The sequence below is a fragment of the Centrocercus urophasianus genome, unplaced genomic scaffold (genome assembly GCF_019232065.1).
Source record: "Centrocercus urophasianus isolate 14NV4802_14NV808 unplaced genomic scaffold, USGS_Curo_1.0 seq_13, whole genome shotgun sequence".
In the NCBI taxonomy this organism is placed as follows: domain Eukaryota; kingdom Metazoa; phylum Chordata; class Aves; order Galliformes; family Phasianidae; genus Centrocercus; species Centrocercus urophasianus.
Window position 1 is genome coordinate 39,473,438 of NW_024884475.1, and position 26,232 is coordinate 39,499,669.

At 39.9% G+C, this 26,232-nt stretch overlaps 1 protein-coding gene and 1 long non-coding RNA gene across 3 annotated transcripts; one reads left to right on the forward strand and one right to left on the reverse strand.

Moving 5' to 3' along the window:
- Positions 1-6,406: 6,406 nt before the first annotated feature.
- Positions 6,407-10,443, reverse strand: NPFFR2 (neuropeptide FF receptor 2). Its single transcript, XM_042812271.1, has 3 exons — positions 10,116-10,443; positions 9,242-9,341; positions 6,407-8,669 (listed from the first exon to the last, which is right to left on the reverse strand). Exons 1-3 carry the CDS (start codon positions 10,441-10,443, stop codon positions 7,847-7,849), a joined length of 1,251 nt encoding a protein of 416 aa, XP_042668205.1. The 3' UTR covers positions 6,407-7,846.
- LOC122156958 lies at positions 9,533-25,956 on the forward strand. Of its 2 annotated transcripts, XR_006167727.1 has the most exons (6): positions 9,533-9,636; positions 10,234-10,368; positions 12,702-12,807; positions 18,989-19,062; positions 24,391-24,525; positions 25,841-25,956. It is a non-coding gene; the product is annotated as an uncharacterized LOC122156958 (long non-coding RNA). The 2 variants fall into 2 exon arrangements; XR_006167726.1 differs by lacking the exon at positions 12,702-12,807.
- The last annotated feature ends 276 nt before the right edge of the window (positions 25,957-26,232 follow it).

Below are 26,232 nucleotides of genomic sequence, written 5' to 3' on the forward strand. Positions count from 1 at the left end.
ATATATATATTATATATATATAATATAATATAATATATTATATTATAATATAATATATTATATATATATATAAATTATATATATATAATTTATATATATAAAATTGCTATTTGCAGTACAGACTTGCAGTACAGACTGCAAATATATATATAAATATATATATTTAGTAATTTCTCACTGCATCTTTGACTTGAATATTGTTTTGGTAGCTTAACTGAGGTAGCTCTTTGCCTTCTCTGCAGGAATTGTGTGACAACTGCACACATTGTGGACTTTGAAAACTTCTTAAGGTGTTTTTTATAAAGGGTTTTAAAAATCAATAAAGGCAACTTATGAAGCCAGACTTCCATGGGATATGTTTCTTTTTAGAAGTTAGGAGCTTTTAATGAAGCTTGTATTGTTTAATGGTCACTGAAAGCAGCGCTTGTACATTTCAGTTAGGAAAACAAAACTTAGTTGTGTGTTGACATTTAGTTGTGTGTAGGTGCAATGGAAGGAAGGGATGCCATGCAGTAAGGCCCACACAGACTAGAAAAGTAGGCTCACAAAAAGCTAATGAGGTTCAACGAAGCCTTGCCCTTGGTTTGGATCCTGTGTATGTGTATCAAGTTGGAGAAGTGCTTGACAGCAGCACTGCGGAGGAAAACTTGAGGGTCTTGGTGAATGAAAAGCTGAACATGGGCCAGCAGTATGTGCTTCCAGTTCAGAAGGCCAAATATATCCTGGACTGTATGAACAGAGGGGGTGGCAGGAGGGCAAGGAAGGTGGCTGTTCCCCTCTACTCTGCTTGTGTGGCCTCACTTGGAGTACTACATCCAGGACTGGGGCCTCCAGCAGAAGATGTAGAGCTGTTGGAATAGGTCCATAGGACTGCCGTGAAGACTGTCAGAGCTGGAGCACCTTTCCTATGAAGATAGATTAAAGGAATTGGTCTTGCTTAGCTTGGACAGGAGAGGATGCTGGGGCAACCTTGTTGTGGCCTTTTAGTACTTGAAGGGAGCTTACAAGCAGGTGGGGATCTGACTTCTTATGTGATCTTATAGTGATGGGAGAAGAGGGAATAGCTTCAGAACTAAAAGATGGGAAACCTAGGTTAGATGTTAGCAGGAAATATTTCAGAGGGTGGTAAGGCTGTGGCATAGGCTGATCAGAGAAGCTGTGGACAGCCCATCCCTGGAGGAGTTCAAGGCTGGGTTTTGTGAGGCCTGAGATGGCCTGATCCAATGGGTGGCAACCCTCTCCATATTGAAGACTCATTTTTTTGAGAGTCTGCTGACTTTGGATGGTTTCATTTTAATGATCTAGATTTATTTTTTTTTAACCATTCAGCAACATTTACTTTTCTTGTCAGTGTAATTCTGCAAATTAGCATCCTTATTTGAGGCAGCTTATTTTTTTTATAATCATGTCTTTATTGCACAAATTATGTTTGCTTTGTATTCTAAGCAAAATGAGAGAGCAATAAACACCTAAGAGGAGCACTGTTGATTTCTTGTTAATATTTACAGGTTGTTTGCTAAGTGATTTTTGAATCATTTCATTATAAATGCCTGTTGACAGGCTCTGTTTCATTTAAAGAGGCAGAAAATGAAATATTCAATGTCTTTCTGAAGATGGCAAGACGAGTCAGCCGGTAATATTAACAGTACAACTATGACATAAATCATGAAAGAGAGGACCTCTTTTTATTACATATCATGCAGATTGCATACTGAGGAACAGCCCTTGCACACGAAAGATTGGAACAGGGGGCAACAGAAATAGCAAAGAAGGTGCCAGAGATATGAAGCCCAAAGCACTGCATTGGCATTGTCAGTTTTGAGTGTGCAGGAGGAAGGAGAAATATTGAGAAATCCTCAGTTCATTTCTTTTTTTTTTTTTAAAAAAAAAAAAATAAAGTAAAAAATTTGTTCTTTCTGCCTTTTGGATTTTGAGCTCTTAAGCATACATCCAGAATTAAATCTGGCTCTGGGACAAGTGTGAAGAAAAACTAGGAGTTTTAGACATATGCCACATCACCCCTCAATCCTTAAGATGCCGTATCGGGGTGATGTAATATTTGAACTCAAGTGAGTTTGCTGTCAGCTGCTCTGTCCTGATCAAACTACCACTAACCCAGTTGTGGGTTTTTCCACAAGTAATTTTTTTTTAATACTCCAAGTGTGCTTGCTTGATATACTGAAGGTTCATGATGTTACAATGTAGCAGCCTCTGCTACTTCTCTTGTTACGGGTCCCATTCAGGTTGGGAAGAAGAGAGCGTCTGTTCTCATGGAGCTGTTCCCACTGTAAATTCAGCTTCAGAGCCTCAGAACTAAAACTTCAGTGACATTTAGTTTGCACTGGGGAACTGTTTCTGTGCTTCAAGAGCTTCAGTAAGGAGAATCCAAGTGCATCTCAGGGTCTAAGTTAGTATGTTGATGTGAGATTTTTTTCAATAATAAGTTTCATCCATTTTTCATCTTAGGTTTAATTTTTTTTCCTCTCTCCATTTAGTAGAAGACAGACATAGTGTGGTGTCCAGAACTTGCTTATGATCTACTGTCTAACGTGAGTACAGAATGAGTCTCTCTCCAGGTTGTTCCTGAAGTTTTTTATTGTCAGAATAAACAGACAACTCCTCCCTCTCTGGAGCATACCTGTCAAGCTGTGTTTTTTTTGACTGAATGCTGACCCAAGTAGAACAAAATAGGTTTCTTCATCAGGGAGACAGGGTTCAGAGGCATCTTCTAGGATGTTCAATCCTAAACTGCAGCTGTTATTAACTGTGAGGAGCAATCGAACCCAGGGTTTCTGGAAGAGTTTACTTTTTATGAGCAATTAGTAAGGTGGAGAGGAATTGACTTGCTCAGGTTGACCTCAAATCATAAAGAAATGGTGGAACAATGATAGTGAGATTAACGTGCCAGAGGTTTTGATAAGCTTGAAAGGGCAGGATTTAATCCACACTTAGAGTACAGACAAATGTTGAATATCAGTTTTATGACAAGGGTTTATATAGAAGAGGATACCAAGTGAATATAAGTTCTCATAAGAAAGCTGCTGGTGAGAATATGGAGAGGGAGAAGAACTAGGCAGCTGACTTCAGTTTAAAGAGGCAGCTCAGACCCAGAGGTCTGCAGTGATGGGAGAATGGGTAGTTGTTCTGGTAGTCATTCTGGTAGTCACAGTAATTTCTGAGGCCTGGAAGTCACTGCAGACAGCAATATCCGGAAGTATAGGGTATGTGTTTGTAATATTTCAGTCTTAGACTCGGTTTGGGGGACATTTTTGCAAAAAGTGGCAAAAAAAAACAAGTATGGAGAGAGAAGAAAGTGTTTCAGTACTGTTGGAAAATGCCTGCTGCATGATGTAGGACCTTCATTGTTGTAGTTTTACTTTCTTTCCCTCTGTGTGCTTGCTGCAATCTGTGCTTCTGTTTCTATAGCAAATGATGTTTCCTAAGCAAGTGTTTGCTGAGTATTTTCCACTGTCAAGAAAAAGCTTCATGAAGGACTGGAAATAATTTATCTTCCTGTAAAGATCCTGTTAGTTCCTTATGCTCTGTAATCTTCCCTCTGCATCTCTACATGTTTTTTCTTTTGTTTTAAGTGATGGTGCTGCTGAGCAAACAGATAAGCAGGCATACATAAAACAAGTGGCAAGGAGTACGTGGATTGCTACTTGTAGTGTCTGCTGATGTCTGATGCTTTGGCAGTCCCCTGGGTGAGAGGCACTAGTCACTCTATCAGCAGGATTCTGCCATCAATCTGAGTACAACTGTACTTCCTAAGCTAAAGAAAGCCATCAGTACCAGCTTTGTGGCATTTTGTTTATTAGGCCTTCCATGAAGACAGGCAGTAGAGTATAGAATGGAAGAGCGTTTCTAATACAGCATGAAACATTTACAGGTAAAAACTGAAGAAAATAGAAAAAAAAAAAAAAATAAAAAAAAAAATGCAGTCTGAACCTTTGAGCTGAGGAGCCAGGGTGTTGAAAGCTTTGGAAATGTGTGCCCAGGGAGATGAGATATTCATTATTTCCTTGATGGGGGGGAAAAAAACATATCCCTGTGTGATACTAAAGGGAAGACTAGAGAATTATTTCTATGTGGCATCTCCTAGTGTATGTGGCTGAAGATATGATTTCTTAATAATCTAATAGCCAGAAATGTTTGCTAGCAGATACTGGGTTCTGAATACCTGTAAGCCCTGTCTTCTAGATAAGAGCAAAATTACTTTTCTGAAGGCTTTCCTCAGTTCTTGGAGAAGGCAGACCTTTAAGGTTTTTTTTTTTTTTTTTTGTTTTTTTTTTTTTTTTTTTTTTTAGGGGTCTTGACTGTGGCAGTCCCCATCTGAAAATCTGGAAGAGCACAGTTGTAGAGCAACAATTTGGGAATAAGCCACAGGGAAGAGTCGCAAGATGCTTGCTTCTCCTTTAGTGAGCTACCTGCTCCATCTGGCAATTGTAGAGCAGCCTACTTAAGAGGTGCAAACAACTTGACTTGAACTATTTTTTTGGTAAAGTTCGCATGTGACAGGGCATCCTCAGTGTTCTTGATAGAGTTGAGTACTTCAGATGTGATTTATTGTATAACAACAAACTGTGCCCTCTGATCTCTAAAATTAGAAAGTGTAATTTTTCTGGGTTAGTGGGTAATGAAGAATCAGGTTTGAAGTAGCAAGTATGGCTTGGTCTTACTTAGTTTTTACTAATCAAAGCTAGCAGTTAATCTGTCAGTTTTGCATGTGAATACTGGGGAGCTGTAACAACAGCAAAGTAAATAATTCTCAAAGATATGTGGGGAAGAAAAGAAATGCTACAGATGGACTGATTTGAATCCTGAGTTCTTGAGATTCATCAACACTGCTTATGCTTTCATACTTGAATGGGAAACTAAAAAGATTTAGGCAGGATCTATTTTCTTTCACTTGCATAGAGCATTGAAAAATCCACTTGTCTAGCTACCTTCATCTCCCCACTTGCCTATATGCTTTTTGAAGTCTTTCCTGCCTTTTCCACTTTTTGTGTATTTAAACAGCAATTTCACTGCATTTATGACAGAGGCTGCAATGGGAGGCCCTATTACATATGTCACTACTTCAGTTTTCCTGATGCTTTCAGCTTCACCTTTTATGCCTCTTTCATATTTTTAAGCTGTTTGTTTTGCCTTCTGTAAATATTAATGTCTGCTGAATGTCTTCACTCTCCAAAAATGCTTCTCCCAGAAGCAATTCCTTCCTTCGTTGCTTATTAATACTAGTCTCTTGGTGCTTGGTTACCTGCATTATCTTCTGCATTATTTCTTGCTGTTCATTCTTCACTCAGTCTTCATTTTGCAGCTAATATCCCAATAGAAGTGAGTCACTACCAATGGCAGAGCTGTAATCCATCAGGTTCAAAAGCACTGACTTCTCTCATTTTTGGCAAACTGAGCTTTACCACACTGTTCCTGCTTTCACCCACCTGGGCTGCACATTGGAATGTAATGTGGTATCTGTGCATTTATTTAGACTTATCTTAGCTTTTTGCCTCTTGTTATATGTATCTCTGCCCCTCAAAAAACGCAAGATTTTCACAGATCTTAAAAGCTAAGATCTTTGATTGAAACTTCCCGTCTATGAAAGATGCTTAACATCCTGTCTATTTTTGTGGAGGGAGAAAAGCATCTAACATATCTCACTTCAAGGGATGGAAGAGATGCAGGAGCTGTGGGATACCTAAGGATCCAAAAACTTTTTATGATGGAGTTTTCAACAGTGTACAGCTGGATCAGTGATTCTTATTTGATCAGACCTTTAAAAATCCAAGTCTAGGTACAATGCTTATTAATAATAATAAAAAAAAAAACAGCACCCACAAGCCTGCAAAATCAGTTGTTACTGGAATTTTCCCCACCCTGTTATTCAGTTAATGTTTTCCTTTCTTTCTGGTAGCTCAGAAAGGTGCAAAGTTTGGGGCAATACAGCTTGAAAAGTTCTCAGTTTTCCTTGCCTCTGTAAATCTGAAAGGTACTCCAGTTTACCTGCAGGAAGACTGCAATTTGATGAGCAAGGATGCCTCCTAATCGCCAAGGAATGAACCTAACTGGTAACTGATTCCCAGAGACTCTCGCAGGACAAGGCATGGTGATGTTTTAACCTGGTAGCAGTTCTATGAAAGGTGTTCTTTGTGCTAAATTGTGTGCCTGATTAAACTTGAGAACCAGTCTGAGATGCTTCCACAGTTGCTCTTTATAAGTGCTGACAGGTCCTAAAGGTGTTATCTCTTGCTTTAATCTCTGTAAGTTTAAGTCATTTTAGGTGATCTAGACACCAAAAAAGAAATCATCCAAGAAACAAAAAAGCCACACCCAAATTGTTCCAGAAGCCATTCTTTCATCCTTTATTTCACAAATTCTTACTTTATTTTTTTTTTTAACTCCAAGAACAATTGATATCACAGAATTAACAAGAGAGGAACAACCAGAAAAGGGAATAAAGAGGATGTGACTAACAGTGCTTGCTTTTGCCATTTGATAGGAAGTGATTGGCATTCGAGATTATCAGGCAGAAGTACAAGTACATGAAGATCTACAAACTGGTGAGTGAAGTTCAGATATTCAGACTGTATTTCCAGCATTTAAGAGAGTAACGGACTAAGTTCCAGGGACAAGTTTATGCTTCACTTGAAGCACCCAAAAGCGTAGTACCAAGAACCCACTGCTGAACAGAGAAATGCAGTATGCTAATCATGAAATGAGTTTATTGGATTAGTCAGGCTTTTAGTAGAGGACTTTATATAATCTCACTTGCAGATGTATTGGTTTATAGATACATTTATCTCTTAATGCAACAGAAAACAAAAATATCCAGACCAGATGATTCCCTTAAAATGCTCCACGGGCTGTCTGCTCCCCATGAAGATGAGGCTTGTTGCAAGGCAAGCTCCTCACCAGGGATGGATGTGAAGCCAGGTTTAGCTGAGGGTTCAGACCATCAGACAAGTTTGTGGTGATGAGTCAGGCTTGGACTCAGGCAAGGAAGTTGACCTGCAGAGCAGGCTTAGTGCCTGGTCCATGGGGCCTATGACCAGTCCCAGGGAAGGAGTGTGAGGCAGTAGGGGCCCATCTCAGGAGCGTCACTGTAAAAGCAGCTCAGTATGTGCTTTGACATTTCCATAGTGCTGTCTGGGAGCCTCTCTCTGGAATAACCAGTGGGAAGGGATGCCTCAGAGCTGCCCTGAGTCCTGGCAGTCAAAGCCCTCCAGGAGAGGGTGTGTGCACAGAGGGCCCTGGTGAGTTTCGTGGTTCCCTTCTGTACCTGGCATGGTAGTCCAGATGGCCACTGCAGACAGCTGTGTTAGTTTTGTTGCCTGATATTGCAAGAAGATTGTAAGTGTTAGTAACAGCCAGCCTTACATGCTGAATTGTTACCACAAATATTGTACACACAGCCCTATTTCAGCCATTCCAGGAAATTCAGAGAGGCAATTTGCATGTTCTCTCCATCAATGTCAGATATCATTGTATTGGGGTATATAACTGTAGCCCTCTTTTTCTTTTAATTCGCGATAAAGGGGAGGTAATCCCACTGTAATCAGGACTTTGCTCTAGTCCAGTGCAAGAGCAGTGGGTCGTCACTCAACCTGGAGAGTTTGTCCCTGGTTTAAACTGATGATGGAGAAGGATTAACGTTGCTTCTTCCTTGTGTCAAATGCTTAAATACTTTGCTAGTTACATATCATTTCCTAAACAGAAATGTCTCGACATTATTTCTTTTCTTAGAAATAGAAATACCTTACAGAGCTTGAATTCCACAACCCAGTAAAGAAATTCTGTTGGACATCTTTTAGAGAGTACATAACATGCTTTATTTCATCCTGTTGTTCTAAGGCTCTTCAAGATCCTCCATCTTCAAATCCTGCTGGTTATTCATCCAATTTCCTTTCCTAATTGGCTTTCTCTCTGCCTTGACATCTTGACAAGCTTGATCCTGGGGTGTTTGGTAGTTGGCAACTGGCAAAATGGCATTGCTTTGGCCTCGCTGGGAGTAGACCTCCCTGTGAATGATGTCCTTAGAGCAGAGCTGAAATTTGAAGGCTGCCTGAAAGCCTCTGCGAAAGTTTTCATTAAAGAAACCATAGATAATGGGGTTGATACTGCTGTTGAAAAATGCCAGCCAGTGGGCAAAAGGGTAGATATAAATGGTGATGATCTGCAGCTGGATATTTGACAGGTTGGCATAGTCTGAGAGCATCATCAGAGTCCACAATGGAAGCCAGGACAGGGTGAAAAGCAAAGCCACAATAATGAGCATTTTGATGACTTTTTGTTTCTTCTTAGACACAGTGTGTCGCTGCTCCTGGCTGTGCTTTCCCACTGTAGGCACTGCTGTATTGAAGAGAGCAATGCCTATCCTAGCATACATAATAACAATGAGTGACAAGGGAGCAAGGTAGATATTAGCAAACAGGACTGTTGTATAGATCCTTCTCATTCCTGGGTTAGGCCAGTTCTCCCGGCACCAATATACAGGGCGGGTTTCATTGCCATAGCCAAGGATTACTCTTATATGCTTCTCTTCTCGTACCTGCAGCATGACTGCTGAAGGACACATGATTGCAATGGCCAGAATCCAGATGACTGTTATAATGATGATAGCGGTTGAGGTGGTCAACTTCTGCTTAAACGGATAAACGATGCATCGAAACCTGCAGCAAAGGCATCCAGGAATGAATGTGGAGAAGCCATTTAGAGAATGCTTAGAGAGGTAAACATAAACTTATACACAGGTATAAAATTATGTATTGTTAAAATTGTATCTTGTTAAAATTGTGTATTTTTTTAAAAAAGTACAGATGGAATTGTCTTATCCTGCATAACCAGTGGAGTTGTGTGTAATTGCTCCATTTAAGAACTGTGTTGAGGAAAACAATCTAGAAGAAAGTTGGTGTAAGATGATTTCTTGATCATGTGTCTGTATCAACCTGCTGGTGCTTCAGTTAACTATGGCAGGCACCACTGCTTCTGCTATCTAGCTTAACTAGGGGACTAACCAACTCTACACAGTCAGGCACAGCCCAGCTGTGTGATTTTTAAGAGATACTGGCGGAAGGGCAATTACTGTGGACGCACTTCTGAGACGACTGTGTTCATAAGGCTGCCCCATTAAAACTGCATCTGTCTAATGTGTTGTGGTATTACGTGAATTAATCTGCCTCGGTGTTGTCAGGTGGCATAAGGGAGATGAAAATGACAGTTCATCATCTCCACATCATCTTACCTGTCTACAGCAATTGCAACCAGAGTGAAGATGGAAGCAGAGACAGAGATTCCTTGGACCATCCCACTCGTCTTGCAAACCATGCTCCCAAATGGCCATCCTGGAAAGAAACAGGTAATTGAAATTTTTACCGTCTCATTGCAGCACTGTGGTCATATGCATAAGAAGAAATTTCTGTCCCAGAACAAATACTTTCTTTTGCTCTGGCAGGCCACTGTAGGGGGATCAGAAAGGCATAGGTTATGTAAATAAGTGCACTGCCAGTTGCCTAGGTGAGTTTCTGATGTTTTGAGAAGCAGCAGAGCAAGCATTTGTGGTTTCACATAACAGCAAAGAGAGACCAGCAGGCAAGAAAAGGGTATTGACCGCTACAGGATTGCTCTCTGCATGTTGCTGTGAGTACCCACGTAGTCTTCCTGGGCATGTAACATAGTGCTGGTGATCCCTTGTTAAAGATGCAGGATGTGGAAGTCAGCAGGGACAGCCCTACTAAGAGGGTTGTTAGAGGCTTGTTTTCCTCATCTGTGACTTCCACTGACTTGAAATGCCAACTGAACTCTCTCAGAAACAGCAGTGTGTAAACAGGGCCATTGACCCAGTGCTTTATTAGGTGACTTTTGTGCGCTGTCTCCATATGTGTTGCAAAGTGAACCTGAACCCTTTCTGCCCTATATGCAAGATGAGGGCTCTGAATTTGCCCTCATCTTTCTCAGTGGAGTTTGGATTCTGTATGCCAGTGACAGAGATTAAGAATAGTATATGTGGATCGCTGTCATGTACAGGCAACTCTCAGGTTTCGCAAGGAGGTCAGCACTCAGAAATACAGGTGAATCCCCTTCACGCTCTTTTTGCTGTGCAGTGTGAACCAGCATACCTGCAGTGATGTTGTCCAGTAGGGTGGTGGGCATGCAGAAGATTCCCACTAGTAAATCGCTGACAGCCAGGTTCAAGATGAAAAGATTTGTGACTGTTCGCATATGCTTGCTCCTCAGAACAATATAGCAGACTACTCCGTTGCCAACCATACAGAGCAGGAAGATGAGGAGGTAAGAGACAATGAAGACAGCTGCCACTGAGGGCTGATGATGGTAGAAGTCCACGTAAGAGACATTGCCTTCTAAGTAGAGGTACTTGTATGTCCCGTTATAACTCAGCAGATGAGGCCATTCAAATGAAGAATTTGAGTCTGTTTCCTTAGTCATGTTGTAATGTGCCTTAAAAGATATTTTTTAAAGGTCATTATAATGCAATTTAAATTATTTGAAGAAATGTGACTAGTGTGCTCAAAGCATACTGCATAACCAAACATTTGAGCTTGTGTATTCTCATCCCTTTATGGCTTATTCTAGTGGTCCATATTCTGCCCTCCTCCTCCCCCTCCCCTTCAAAGTGGAAAAGCAACAAATATTATTAGTTAATATTAGTTTGATTCTACAATATAGGTATATAGAAGTGACCAGTAAGACTGCTGAAAATTTTCTTCCTTCTCCAGTCTTTGTAAATATTCTTCCCTTCCCAAATAAGAGGAAATGCAGACAGAATGTAAACAAATCTATTGTGATGTGTCAAGCAAATAAAATATTTATCTGGGGGGGGGAGGGTGGGAAAGTGGAAATCAGAATTCTTGAGAAATCTATTTACTCAACAGCTTGAGTAAACTAACTCTTAGGCAAAAGTGATGTTACTGAGACGTTAAAAACAGTGGTGGAAATAAAGCATTCAGAAGACATGAATCTTCACCTGAATGTGTCCAAATCCAGTCACATTTAACTGAAAAAATTTTTGTGTACAACTGATATTAGACCTTAATTGATTTTACTTTCCTATGTGCAATCTACACAGATCAAGAAAAAAGTCAGGAAACATGGATGACCTCTATATTTAAAATGTGTTAAAGTACAGGATAGCTGGATGTATTTTCTAGCTTTTCTACTAAATTCCTTCCTTGAAACAGACTTGCTAATTAGAGCTTTGTTTCTGCCTATTTTTTCCCTGTTACATTTACTCATGTCTAGTTCTCAGGAAAGCGCTGCAGTTCTTCTGTATTTTGTTTGCTAATGAAATTCAGTGATATCAAAAGTTTTGCAAGCGTTTCACTTCCAAGTAGTTCAGAGAAAATATATATATTCTGGTATGCCCCAGGTTTGGAACAAGTATAGTAGTGAATATTACATAGATGTCTTGTGTTTTCTGCTGTGTTGGCTGTCAGCAGCTATACAGCGTTTGCAATGCATTTGTATTTTTACATATTCTTTTATGTATTTTAACAAAGCAATGTACTAACTACCTGTAATGGTTGTGCATTCCTTTTGTTTGCCTTTGTGCTGAAAAACTGTATTAGTTTATTTCATTCAAAATATTTTCAAAATTATTGAATTGCTTTCATTCAAATGTTTTATGTGCCAAATGTTTTAATTATGCAGATCAGATTCAGCTATTGTAGGTGTTTTAATAGTAGCTTTATTATTCCCTGAACAATACAGGTACTGATGAAACTGCATACAAACATGATGAACAGCGAGAGCAGTAGTCAAAAATAGACATTTGTCAATAGTGGCTTATGCCATTCCTTTAATCACAGCTCTCGAGCTGTGCTTTGTAAATCCCAGGAAATGTTTCATCACTAAAATCCCATCTTAGCATCTCTTCTGCTCCCTTTTGGCCTCTGTCAAGAAATGGTTGTTCACTTGCCTCCTCTTCCCTGGCCAGCTTCTCAGGGTACTAAAGAGCAGGATGCTAAGCTTTCCCTGCTCAGGGAGTTAACCATGTAGATGAGAATCAGTCCTTATTGTAAGATCTTCCCCACAAAGAAAGGGCAGTGTCATGACCTTTCCACTTGACGTAGTTATTCTGGGTGATGAATGTAAAATCCAAGCACTTGGCCTGTAGCTCTAAGTCATTTATAAGGCTGCTAATTGTTGGGGTTAATCAAGTTAGAAATAGAAGTGTTTGCGAGTTCAGCTTTTTTTTTTTTCCTAATAGCTAGTGCTGAAGTGAAGTAGAGGTGTAATAGTGAGGAGTGGAGCAGATGGAGCCAGTAATCTCATATTGCTGGATATTTGCTCGTATGTTTGGAGCAAACAAAGCAACAGATGAAGTTTTCCTAGCAAATTGCTGCTTTTTAGGTAGTGAATGCAACTGTGCAAGAAAATAGGAATTCTGGTGTGTGCTGAGTAAGCACAAGACTAATTTGCCTGGTAGGTCTCACACCTACTTTGAAAATTTTGGCTGAGATTGATAGTGTATCCAGTCCCAAACAAGCTTCTGGGAAAAGTAAGGCCCTCTGACCTTTCTCATCTAACAAAAATAAGTACACACTTGTCTCTTTTGGTTGTTGCTGTTGCTTCCTCTGAGGTTCGTTCCAAGTTAATATTCTCTAGCATTTGTGTGCAAATAGGAGAGCCACAAGTGTTTTTTACTGTAAATGAACACTGATTTTTCCTTCCCTTGCTTCCTGGAGGTGGAGCTTTTAAGACAGGCGTTCCAGACTAGGGAAGATTGCATTTACTTTGCACTCTGTTGTTCATGATCCATGCTGTCGCAATGAAACCCTGCAGATAAGACAGGTGGGTTCCCTTGCCTTCAGTATTGTGCTCTTTGGAGTTCTCTGTGTTGGGGGAGAAGCTCTTTGGTAGGTGAGCTTTGTTCTTCTGAGCAAGAGCACAGAAGGAATACTTATGGTTCAGATTTCATTGCTGCATAACACCTTTATACATACACAATAGTTCATAGCCGCACAGGCTTTGCTGAATGTTTTAAGAAGTTCTTGCTGGTATGGAACTTTGGTCCCAGGGTTTACAAACCCTTGTGGGTCACTCTTGTGTAGTGGCTGTATTCTAATAAATTAATTAGAATTCTATTCATTAAGACAACTGAAATTATCCTTTATCATGCTAAAAGCATAATTTTATTGTGCTTCCCTGTACCTACTAATTATTCTCTAGGCTTATCTTGGATTTGGCCTCTTTTTCTGATGGTATATTGTGAACCAACCACTTTCAATCTTTTTAGTAAAGAACCTTAATTGTTAACATTTGTAACCAACAAGCAAGAAATTGCAAATGGGAGCTGTCTCTGTCTTTCAGCATCTGATCACACTTGCACTTGTACCATTTTTGTACCAAATGTGGTGAGCTTGCTGTACAAATACTGTAGCTTACAGGAAATGGCAAAGTACACAAGTTTTCAGTGTTTTAAGTTCAAGGGGGATGGGATTGGCTGGAAGAAGAAACAAAATGTAGTCCCTTGTGTTTTATAGGTTAAACAGACTGATAAATAGTAGAGAGACACAGGACTAAAACATAATTCATCAAAGAAAGGGGGAAGTTATATAATGCCTAAATATCGTGGGATGATAAATAAGAGTAATTTGCTTCCGCTTAGTGCAGCCATGCCCTTATAAAATTACTATGAAAAATTGCCTGCATATTGTTTTTAAACACAGTAGATTGATGCGTTAGTGAAACATCTGTGACAGCATCCCTACACAAATAAGCAGCATTAAGTCTCACAGGGCAATCTTGTGCCATTGGGTATGGAAAATTAATTTACCTCATAACAGCAACAGATCAAAGTAATTATGAAGTGAGCGCAGTTACTTTTGTGTTGGCTACATGGAAGAATTCTGGTATTCTCAGGAGCCAGGCGTTACTACTTCATCTCCATGCACTCTGATTGACTTTTATCCATATTGTTGTGTGCATAAAATCTTACTGTGAATTTGACTGATGGCTTAGGAGCAAAATCAAAGACAGTGAACTGTCAGAGACATGAAGAACTGAGGTGTTGCTGGGGGAAAAAGAAAATGTACTGCATTAAGTGCTAAAAGAGTCATCTTGTCCTTAGCTGCACACTCGGTAACAGGTTAACTGCAGAGACTTCCTGGAGACCTTGGTAGCACCTCTGTTCTGCTTGGAAGTTATAAACTTGTGATAGCAAAATACAGCAAAACAAACAAAACCCTAAGCTGTAGTGTTTATGGAGTAAGAGGAGGACACTTATGGAAGTAATACCAGGGAACATGGACCAATTGCATACTGGGTGCTTTGTCTGCAAGTTAACATTTCCTGTGGAAAGCAACCTAAAATCAAAAGCTGTTCAGTCAGAGCAGCTGCATAGCAATATTTGGAGAAGCAGGGGAGGAGAAGTCTGTGGCAGCATTGTGGATGAGGATCTGTAACTTAAACCAAGTTTCTGGCTGAAAGTGAAGAGCAGCATAGCACAGCAAAACAAGTACATAAGTAGAATGATAGCTGACAAAATGCACGAAATACCTCCGATGTTAATTACTTACAACTCATTTGGTATGTTGCATACAGATTTGGACCAAATCAAAGAAGTCTAAAAGAAAGTTGCAGGAAAAATCAGAAAGCTCTAAAGAACAGCTTTCAGAGAAACAGTGCAAGTTACAGGATCATTTCGTTAAAAGAAAAAGTATATTTAAAAGTATATTGTAGTGTGCCTCCATCTTATTCTAAGTTTCAGAAATATTTATTTTACTACCATACATTTCAAAAAGCTGGCTAAAATGGACATGTGTCTGCAGTACATTGTAAGAAGGACTCACTTCCACTTTCAGTGGAAGAAGACTTCAACAACAGCCAGATGGGCTCCAGAAGTGTGCAATAGGCAGAAGAGCAGAAGCCATTCCTGATAAAACAGAGCATTGAGGCTTGTCATGTTAAACATCACAAGCAATACAGTGTTTCTGTAAAGAAATTATTTCATTACAGAATACTGTTAAAATCTTTGGAAGTGTTTATTAGGTGTGTTTTAACCTAATTTTGAGTTTAATTTTATCTTCCTCTGTAATGAGGTCTGTAGAAAACATGAATTGCAGAGTGCGAACTCAAAAGATATTTAGGAATATGAATAGAGTACTCTGGAAGCAAATGTTTGATTTATCTTGTAATACATCGTAATTTCGTGGAATACTTCATGAAGCACTTAGTGTCCTATCACAGTAAACACTGAATGCGTCACAGGTAAAGAGCAGCCTTTCAGCTAAGAGGAAGCTGTAATAGAAGAGACATTTAAGAGTATTGAGTTTATAATTAAAAACAACTTTCATTGCTGTACATTTCTGCAAACACAAAATACACACTGAGAAGCAAATCAAACATCTATAAATGTTTATAATAGCAGGGAGACATGCTCATGCAAGACTAATGAATGGGCTTTATGCTTTGGACATTTGTCTTTCCTTAACAGTCATCTGAGAAATCTGAGCAGAGAAAAATGCAATATTTTGCCAAAGGCTTTTTTAGTTTTGTGGGTTTTATTTTTCTTGTTTCTAAAGATCTTCCCCTTTTCCTGTCTTATTTGTGAAGAGCAGTGCTATCAGTAGGAGTGCTATAAAAGACAAAACAAGATTTTAACTGTGGATTACTCATCCTCGTCAGTACGAAGACACCCTTCGCCAAAAAGCCAAAATGCAAATATTATTCAAAAGATGCTATAGCAAGAGGCTTTCACAGCGTACTTCTTATTTGTCTAGAATATATAAAATTTTCACTGTTTCATATTTTTGACATTCAGATAATATCACAGCTTAAATAGGCCTTATTCCCACACCGAGTGAAGAACCTTAATGCTGAAAATTTACTGTAGCAAGGCTTTGCTATAGCTATTTTCTGCCATTTGCCGATGTCAGTGTGTCAGCACGTTGATGTTTTTAGTCGTATTTGTGACTTCTGTCAGTTTGCTGAGAAAGTTTCTGTGTTTGAAGTTTCCTGCTTGGCTGTAGATTGACCACAGGGTGGAAATCTGCCTTTATCTGTCATGAAGATGTGTGACATGCCACAGAGGAGACAAGGAAAGAGGACTGAATAAACAGGTAGTGATAGGGTTTCAATAGTTAGCTGGAAGGGTACTTAACACAGTAAATGAGGATTCCTTTGCAGCAAAGGCACTTAGTTTTCTGTGTATATGTTGCATTTAGGTGGCTCTTAACTATTGGTTTTCATTATTATAACAGGTTTTATTGTTAACACTTAGCCTTCAAGCTTCTGAGTGTGGTTTCTGTACTGATGTGTCATAAGCTACTTTGTTTTAACTAAAACCTCGGCCAGTTGTTCCCTGAAATAAGATTAAAATTCTACTACAGAAGTCTAGCCACTTTACTAAGAAACCAAGTCATAAGATACATTAGTTCTGTTATACTTGCAGATGGCTTTTATCATTTTTTCTCAACAACTCTTTCAAGATCACTTGCATCCCAAGCCTCAGTCTTGAATTTCCTTGTGGCGTTTTTGCAGCTGAAGTCAAAGAGTCTTTTTACCCTTATTCCTGCCTGCCAGCAGCAGAATGAGAAACCAGGATGTTACTACTGCTAATGTCAGCAGCATAGGAGGAGATAAATTATCAGATAAGCATTCATTAAATAAACTGCAGGGAAGTTACAGAACCCATTCAGTACAGAATTTAGCTCGCTTGTGGCAAGAGAGTCTTTTGCCCATGCTGTGAATTAATAGTAATTAAAATCTGAGTCAGAAAACACAGCACCTATAGGAGAGAGTCTGTTTGGAAGATGCACAACATCCAATTGAAAGCTATCCATTTTTATTGAGGCAGAATTAAGACCTGGTGCTTGGTCCACTTTTCAATACATCTGTCACTTTGGGAGATTACCCCTTCAGAGGGGTTTCCTACCATCAACTGCCCTACTGCTACCAATCTAATGCTGTCGGGAGGAGTGTTGAGCTTGCTACAGGATGAACAATATATGAGCCATGACTGTGCAGAAAGTAAGGTGTACTTATTGCATCTTAGCTCTGTTCAGACATGCATTCAGTAGAGAAGTAATGAGGTTGTTATTAAATTCAGTGACTCTTTCAGGGCTATTACCAGAAAGTGTTGCAGAAAGACTAATACAGCAGACGTAGCGTTCTTCCTGATACTAGTGCATGTGTTACTACCAAATGCAGTAAGCTTAGCAGTATTTCGAAAGCAGCCTATCAAGCCTTTCAGATTGCTCTCTTCTCCTTAGTTCAAGTTGACTGATCAGAAAGAGCTGCTGTTCCTGTGAGCCAGACACTGAGCATCAAATGCCCTCTGGTATTCCCTTGTACCTTGCTTGTGTTTCTGTTCTTTATTAATACATTAATTGAACTCAAAAAGTGGTAAACACTTCCTCAAGTGCATTAGTTGAGAAGCTTTGAATAGAATTAAACTATTTAAATTTTAAGTCCTCCTGAAATAAAATCTTCAAGTAGTGGCTTTCCAGCCATGAAGGGAAATTACCAGGGACCTCAGTAAATACAGTCAGCCTAGACAGCTGGAATAGTGGAAGTAATTGAGGTCCTACAGCAGAACAAGAGTGAATGTGCCTTGGATCAAAAGCATAGATAGAGCTGAAGCGTTATTTCTGTTTTGACAGTATTACTAAGAAATTATTCCAATTTATGTTGTTTTGTGGTTAAGATACAATCATACCTTAAGGTAACTACAGAAGCTTTTGTCGCAGGTACTAGTGTGTGAATTTAAGGATGACAAGGCATGCCAGCAGAGTAGTAACCCCAAATGCAAGTGGGAGCAGAGATTACTGCAGCCATCTCTCCAGGTGGAGTTTTAAACATTAATCTTAGCATATGTAGTGGGATAAACAGTCACAGAATCACAGAATTGCAGTCACTAGTTGAAAGCTGGTCTGAAAGTTCTTGATTAGGGGAGAGCTTTAATCTGCTCTAGCTTCTCATGCCTACCCCTGAAGCCCATCCAACTCTTAGTTTCCTAGCTCATATCAGTATGCTGATGTTGCAGTTGAAAGACAAGGATCCCGATTATGAAATCATGAGGTGTCCATTTTATTTCTGATAATGTGGAGCTTAATATGCCAGCGAGGATTATGCTTCCCTGTTACCAAATATACAGCTTGCTCTAGTTGCCCGTACATCTTATTAGGTTATATATTGGAGGAAAGTTTATTCATGTAATGATGTTTGTGACAGCTTTCTGAAGTACTGTCTTGCATCCAGTCATAAAGACACTTAATGTTTAAAGGGTAATACTTCGTAAACCTTAGTTTGGACGACAGAAATTCTGGAATATATTCCTTTCTCTGTAGATGAAAGATCCATCTAATTGTAATATTCATGTATTCTAATTCATCTACATACAACAGAACACAGGTAGTTTGTTTACAAATTAAGGTGAAAAGAATATAGGAAAAGCAGAGGGAGCTACCTAATAAGCATCCATTTCTGACAAGAATCACAGTAACAGGTCCAGAGTTATGAGATAGACTCTATCTTTCCAGGTACTTGCTGTCATTTCACAGAAATATAGGTGTTAGTGTGAGCTACTCTTCTTTATTTCCCCCCTCATCACCCAAGCACACTCAAGCCAGAGTAGAAGCAAGACAGAGCAACAGCTGCTAACCCTGCTTGTTTTCAGTCAAGGCTTGAGTGAATGCTGCTCTTTTAGGGTGACTTACTGTTCTATGCAACAAACTCCTTAAGTTTAGTAGCTCAAGCCTGTATCCTCTCCCCATCCTCTATTGCTATATGCTAGTTCAAACTCAGCCAGCTACACATCCAGTGTACGACTTACAAAAGGTTCATCTATTTTGTGGTTTACATCAGGAATAACTACCTAGGGCTTATTATTATCAGAAATAAAGATTTTATGTATTCATATCTTAACTTCCCTGCCCTTCAGTAATCTCAGAGGCTCAAACCATTGAGTTGCCTTTTTGTCCTGATATAAGCTATCACTCGTACTCAGTGTCCCTTTTGTGGTGTTCTGCAGGTGCACTGTGTCCATAAAGATGAGATGGCATATAGCACTAGTGACAAGAAAACACCAGCAGTTTTAGTGGCAAGGTAAGGTGTCCTGCTTTGTCATTGCTGCTTTCCTAATTAAGTCTTATCACTTATTAGCGTTGTTTCAGCAAGTTACAACTCAGACTTCAATTAAAATAGCTGTCAGAAACCACCAATGTATAAATCTTAACCAAGTTATCATGCAGGTGCCTTTGAGCTCTAAAAGTGTTTGTTTTGTAACTGTACTTCAAGGACTCTGTCAGAATTAACTTGAGCTCACATAATGGACAAAGTCCTCTCCACAACTTAATTCTGTTCAACAAGTGATAGATAGCTGAAAATGAAGCATGACAAATTGTTCCTGATTACATTCATTTCTGTATTCAAAGCAACTCATGTTGAATAGTGTTAGATTTCATGGATCATTAAACTGTCTTTCTCTGGCAGGCTGATGATATACTTTAACGACCATAACCTGTGCTAGTCATATCATAATACTGTTGCAATAACCTGGATTTATCCACTAGAAGGTACTTATTTCGCTGTTATCTTCCAACTTGATTGACTGGAGCATTTTAATGAAAACCTCAGCATTTTAATCTTTGGTTTTGGGAAGTGAAGGAACCAAACCATCAAGTAACTATGCCCTTGAGAAGGGGGAATTAAACAATAATATTTTTCCCCCATAAAGACCATTTTCTGTACACCTATGCACACTTGATTTTCTGTTGATGTAATTACACTGCCAGCATTAACAGCAGTACAGCATGGACTATTGCAAATGGAACAACTGGAAGACTTGCTCAAAAATATTGTACCAGGCACGCAGCAACTTTGTTGACAGCCAAAAATGTGAACCTCTAATTTCTGACATATAGATTTGCTAGACTCAGAGCAACTGTTAGAGGCATCTGACAATTGCCCTGTGAAACATTTTGTCAGCCCTTTAAAATTGATAGCCACTTACAGTCAGCTGGGGAAAAAAAAATGAACAGATCAAGATACACAAAGGACTCTAGATAACTCTGTTTCACGAGTGCACCCTTAGTGGGAACAGTCTTTTCTCTGTAAGAACCTTGAGCTTTGTATAAAGATGAAGTGGCTGTCACATTGAGAAGGGCATTTCTAGCAGTAGCTATGCAGATGCTCTCCCTGTCCAGTGATCCCTGCTGATGGTAATGTTGCTCATATTGCTTTTGAACTACAAAGCTGTTTATACCAGATATGCATGTACTGTCACATTATTGCACCAGTATCCCAAAAGTGACCAGTACAAACTAGTCAGTAGGGCTGCTTTACACTCCCTTGGACCAACCTAAGCAGCACACAGGGACTTGCTTACCAGCAGGCAGATACTTGACACCCCCAGGAGCCCTATGCAGGCACTGTTATGTACCCAACTCAGAGTGCAGGATTAGCATTTCCTTCACACATACATGCACAGACACAAAGACCTGTTGCCAACAAAGCACTTGCAGTTTCACCTCAGCTCCCAGCTATAGCACAACAGTGAATAGCCCAGCCCAACTTAAAGCCAGCCTCCCCTCTTGCTTGCATACGCTATCCCCACTTACAGTTAAGAGTTCTCCGCAGCAACCACTGGTTCAGTGCGGGGAGGAGGAAGGCTGCAGCCCTGAGTGTAGCAGAAAGGGAATGGACCTCACCGGTGCCTGACAGATGCAGGGAGGAGGGAGGAAGAGAGAGAAGGAGGGACTGGAGAGAACAGACTAAAGCCACAGTGCTGAACCCTGGGGCTAGTGGGCTGTCACTTGCAATGCTCCCTACCCTGGGATAGAAGAATGCACATCAGGGCTGTGTTTCTTGCCTGTATTTCTTTATAGACCCTCCTCTTTTTTTCTTTTCTTTTTTTTTTTTTTTTTTTTAAAGCATCCCTTTGTCTCGGGAAGCTTGTTTGCAGAGTTGGAGTTAACAGCTACAGCTACCTCCCCAGGTATCAGCCCTCTAACAGACTCCCACTCATGCATTCCTGGTCATTACAACTGAGAAGGCAGCAGTCTAGAGAAATCTCCAATGTGCTGAGTGTTCCCCAGCACAGCGTGCAATGCTCAGGCCCTTGTTCTACATGCTGGGCTCCAGCAATTAGATCAATCCTCTCTAAAGATAAGGCATAGTTAGCTTTTAAATCAGAAGCAGGAACCTAGGGGAAAAAAAATAATCTATGCACTTCTTATCAGACTACTTGACACTTAAATTTAGGATTATAGCATTTGCCTTATCTCTTTTTGCATTCCTTCCTCCCCCTTGCTCCCCCAAACGTAACAAACCTCGGGCCCTGTTAGCTGATGTAGTAGTACTTATTCCACTGTGACCATTAGAGCTTCCTTGTTCCTCAGGAATCCAAAGGAGGTTGGGAAGACCAAGAAGTCCAGCCTTCCCTTTTGCATACAGAGGGAGACAACTAGGTCCAGAACTCTCACTTACCTGGGATGAGAGCCCCTGCTCTGGTTCTAACTTTCAGGAGGTTACTGGAGTGTCACTCCATGGGGACAAGTAACAAGAGACCTTTATTCCAGTATTCCAGTCTAGGCTGAAGCAGGTAATAGAAATGTTGCTAGAAATCAGGAAAATGAGGAGTACTGCCACAAGCTCATTATCCAAAAATAGGTTGAGAATTTCTAAGAATAAGAGAGAATGATCAGACATGCTTTGAAAAGGACATGTTCTGGCTTTATTTGTATCAACTGTCATTAGGAAAGAAATCTTCAGTGACGTACTACAATTAAGTCATACGGAGATAAAATACACTATAATTGGTTTGTAGGGGAAGAAGGGGGTGGGGGGTTGGGGGGAAGTATATATATACACACACATATACAGGAAAGGAAAGCTTAAAGTTAAAGACAGCTAGAAAGCAGCGCTCTCACCATCCATAGTCACAGTCCAAGGTCTGAAGTCAGTCCAACAACATTGCCCGTTTCAAGACAGGAAAGAAACACAGCAACAAACAAGAACACTCATTGCGTTCTCTACAGTGAAGCCGGAAACCAACTCCTTTACCAAAGCTTAAATGCCGTACTGAGGCCAAGGGAGGAGGCTGTGGAGGCCCCGGGTGAGGCCATTAAGCTGAGTACCTTAATCTGCAAATGAAACCTAGCAGCTCTCACATCTCTACTGCAATCCTCACTGCTGGTATTCTGCAGGGCACAAGTGACACAAGTTGGCAGCATACTTCATAGTGGAAGATGAGAGAGAAACATCAAGCTGTGCTTTTGTGATATAATTGCTATAAATGGAAATGAAGGTACGGTGTTGTTCACTGGAAATTTAGAATTAAGGTACAGCACTATTTGCAGGGGTTCAATAGCAGAGTGCAGCTGGTATGCAAGGAATCCGGTTCACAGCAGTTCCCTAGGTAACCTTAGGTGTTGGTAACATCAGGAGAACATGATTTGCTGATGCTAAGAAGAAATGTTATGGAGGATGGAGCAGAGTAGAGACTGGCCAGGTTCTAATATAACATCACTGGAATGGGAGCATGAGGGTACTATGGTAGTGATTAGCTGCATACCTGCTACCCAACAGTTCACTATCTCTTGACAAAATGCCATCCTGAGTGAATTTAGCTCCTTATACACTCATTAAATGCTCATTAGCATTTAATGCTAATAAATAAATGCATCAATAAAAAAAAATAATAAATGCATCAATAGCATTAAATGCTATTAATTATAATACCAAAACACACCTCTATCGCAGAGGTTACTTGCCTCCAAGGTGCAACTGTCCCCCACTGAGCCTGTGCTCTGAATTTTTTAGCCTATAACTTTAGAAGTGAGGCAAGAGAATTTTACACAAATCATAAGCAAAGGTATGTATGCGGCTAGGGACGCTCAAGCTCCACCTGAAAAATAAGAAATAGTATAAAAATCATTTAACTTTTATCATTTAACATTTAAATGATAATCATTTATCATTAAATGATAAAATCATTTTATCATCCTCCATTTAAGAGGGGGAATGTCAGGGAATGTACCATCAAATGTCAGATATGAACCATCTGACTTCTGGGATCAGTTGATTGGCTGAGCTTCTCTTTTCCTGTTTATCGATGCCTATTGGGTAAGATTCACAGAGTCAGTTATACCATGTGCTTCCTTGGGAAACTTAGAAGGCTCTGTAGAGTTGCTTATAATTTAATGCATTTGTGGTTGGTTGCATTATTGGTATTCTTGGTTAAACTCATGCTTTGCAGACAGTGTTTTTATCACTGATAATCCAAGGAACCCGTGATCTGTTACTTTAATAAAGTGCACTGTTCATTAATCTAGCTGTAAGAGTTCTTAATCTGGGCATGGCCTAAGCTCTTAAAGATTGATCATGCAAGCTCATTTGATGCCATTAGATTAATTGGGCAGTGTGCTGAAATAGTGAATGTCACTGAAGTTATAGTGCCAGATTGGACATCAGTCAGAATCTAAGATCAGCTGCACCCAGACCTTCTGATGTCTGAGGACAGCTAGAAAATAAGGGGCTATGTTTTCTGCCAAATTAGGTTGCTCTTTATTGTGCTACCTCTCTGCAGCGGTGTGTAGAGAGGGTGACTAGTGGGAAAAGTGTGTGTATATGCTGCCAACACCCTTTACACAGTGGTCTTTATTACTCATGCTGTAAGATATATATGGTCAGTTCAATTTTCTTTTCTTTCATGGCAGTAGGAAAGTGATTGACAAGCACAGACCGAACTGATTTGCCTACTGTCCCTCAAAGCAGTCAACAGTTGGAATTAGAAGGGACAAATTCAAGTAATAAGTGTGGGGTCAAACAGGCAAGGAAGATGCTTCTTCAGTTTTTTTCAGATCCCAGATTCACCCCAAGCCTGTTTAAGTGTTTAAGTATGGGCACTAGGCTATTCTGACTTGCAGCTAGTGACACAGTCGGCTTCTGTAGACACAAGAAGGTCTCCACGGAGTCTGTGTGGAAATAGGAGCATAGGTCTCACACTCAAGCATTTATCTTTCATTATGCACCTCAAAATATGTCATGAGGCTGGTGACTGTTGTGTCCTATCTGGCCTGATGGAAGAATTCCCCTGAAATTTGAAATACCTCATTCAAAAGAAGCCTGTTCTGCTAGGAAAAAATAGAAATGTCCCTGGTCAGCTGTAGACTCTGCTTTTTTGTGTGTGCATACATTCAGATGTGCTGGTGTCAGATTTGTGACACAGGTGAGTTGCTCGCTTGTGATGGTGTGAATGTTTGCTTACTCTTCTTCTGAGTGGCTTATAAGGAGCTAATGCACTGGGGGCTACCTTGTGGTCTAGTCTCTTCTTTTAACTAGAAAGTCTTTTCCTTGTAAGAGGGGAAGTTGCCATGCAGGGCATGAAGTATGCCTAGATCTGCAGTTAAAGACACTGCTTTGTTCTTGCAGCTCCTGAAGCAGATTGTGATGTTGCTGTTGCATGGCATGTGGCTGTAGGAATATTCACATGGTATCCGGTGAAGATAATTATCCTCTCTTCTCTACGTACTAGAGCAAGTGTTCCCGAAAGGTATCCTGCCCAGGGTGAGTACTTTTTTTTTTTTTTTAATATATAAATAAAGGTTAGCTGGACTTCTTTCTGTCTGCCGCTAGACACATTAGAAGGAGTTATCTGTCCTCTCCAGCATAGCATCTCAGGCATGTATACAGTCATTATGTGCTGTGTGAGAAGTGTCTGAGAGGCTAGGATGTCACTGACAGATAAAATAATAAAAATGGTTACAGACTTCATACTAAGTGTAAAGCCATGATTTAAGTTACAACAGTGATTTCTCACTTAGGTCTGGAAGCTCATCAATAAGAAATGTCAGGGATTAAGGAAACTCTGGAATTATAAACCCAAGGAATGTATGAATTATTTTAATAACTCAGCAGGATCTTAGGACAGCACAAGATGGAGTGTTTCTGATAGAGGTGATGGCTTTGAAAGTTCCCCAGGATATTTAGAAGAGTTTACCTGGAACAGCTGTTATTAGTTAAAGCCCATCCAGAAAGGTTGTCTTTAAAATATAAATAAATTAACAGAGATAGTGCTGGAAGACTGAATGTGGGCACTCTTTGAAGGAGGGAAACTACAAAGAGCTACCTGTTGTGTAGACTGGTTAGCACATGCTGAGACAAGATCTCATTTTTCTCTGTTCTGGTATCTCAAATTAATGCTAGGAAACACCCAAAGTATTTAGCTATGGGAAGGTATTGGAAATGTACATGTTGGGTGTGAGCTAGCAACGTGCAGATTTAGGAAATTAAGAATCTTTTCCATGGTTTTCTGTAGAAGCAGAAGCCAGAAAGTATTCTTAAGATGGCAGCTTTTCACTTGGAGAATAAGAGATGCTCCCTAATGAATTCTGAACTCTTGGTAAAGCCTGACTCTTAAGAAGCTATCCTGGCATGGGGATATTTACTGGGTATCAGTGATTACGCTCTGACTAGTGCAGGCAGGGAAGATTGAGTATTGAAAAAGGATTGCTTGTTGGTATTTCAGAGCCTCAAATAACTACCTTTTGAACTTGAGGCTCTCCTTTCTCTTCGGATGACATATCTGTCCTTTTTCTCCATTTTCTATTAGATGGCAATTTAAAAGGAAACTTTTATTAGCTAAAGTAACGTTCTGCAGCTGGTGGCAATAGCTCTCTAGCTGTGATTTGTTTTCAGTCAGATGGGTTGCTTAGGGCTTGAGGAAAATAAGGCTAGGATGACTTTTCTGGTGTGGCGGGAATAAATACTATTTTAGGGGAGTAAGAAATTAAATATGTGTTACATACAGAAATGAGTTCAGAAGTTAAGGCAAGCTCAGAAGTATGTTTGAGATATAAGGTGTGTTTTTATTTCAAAATAGAAGAGCATGAACCCAGAAACTCGAGAGTTTCAGCGTTTAGCTTCATTGTCTTGCTGTGACACTGCACTGGATAGACTTGAAAACTGGATTTTGGCTATGGGAGACTACATGAGAGATGCAGGTAAGTCCTGGATGCTTCTAAGTGTAAGTCAAAACATTAAAAAAGCAAACAAACAAACAAACAAACAAAAACAGTTTTTTCATCTGTACAGCTTGTTTGGTGCCCCTCACAGGACAGTGAGATGTGTCTGTTTTTTGAGATGCATGTGCTTTATTTTTCTCCTTCCTTGCTATTTCAGAATAAATTATTAGAGAGACCTTTTGGGAAGACACCTGCTGAGCAGCAGGTTATACAGGAGAGGTTACACAAAAAGACCTGAGGGAACTCAGGA

Bases quoted from the DNA above. Each gene is read 5' to 3' on its own strand.
- NPFFR2 (XM_042812271.1), bottom strand. From the start codon at position 10,443: ATGACTAAGGAAACAGACTCAAATTCTTCATTTGAATGGCCTCATCTG. The intron at 9,342-10,115 runs GTATGCTGGTTC...GTTTCTTTCCAG, and splicing joins ACTGGACAACATCACTGCAG to GATGGCCATTTGGGAGCATG. The intron at 8,670-9,241 runs GTAAGATGATGT...CCTTTGCTGCAG, and splicing joins GTTGCAATTGCTGTAGACAG to GTTTCGATGCATCGTTTATC.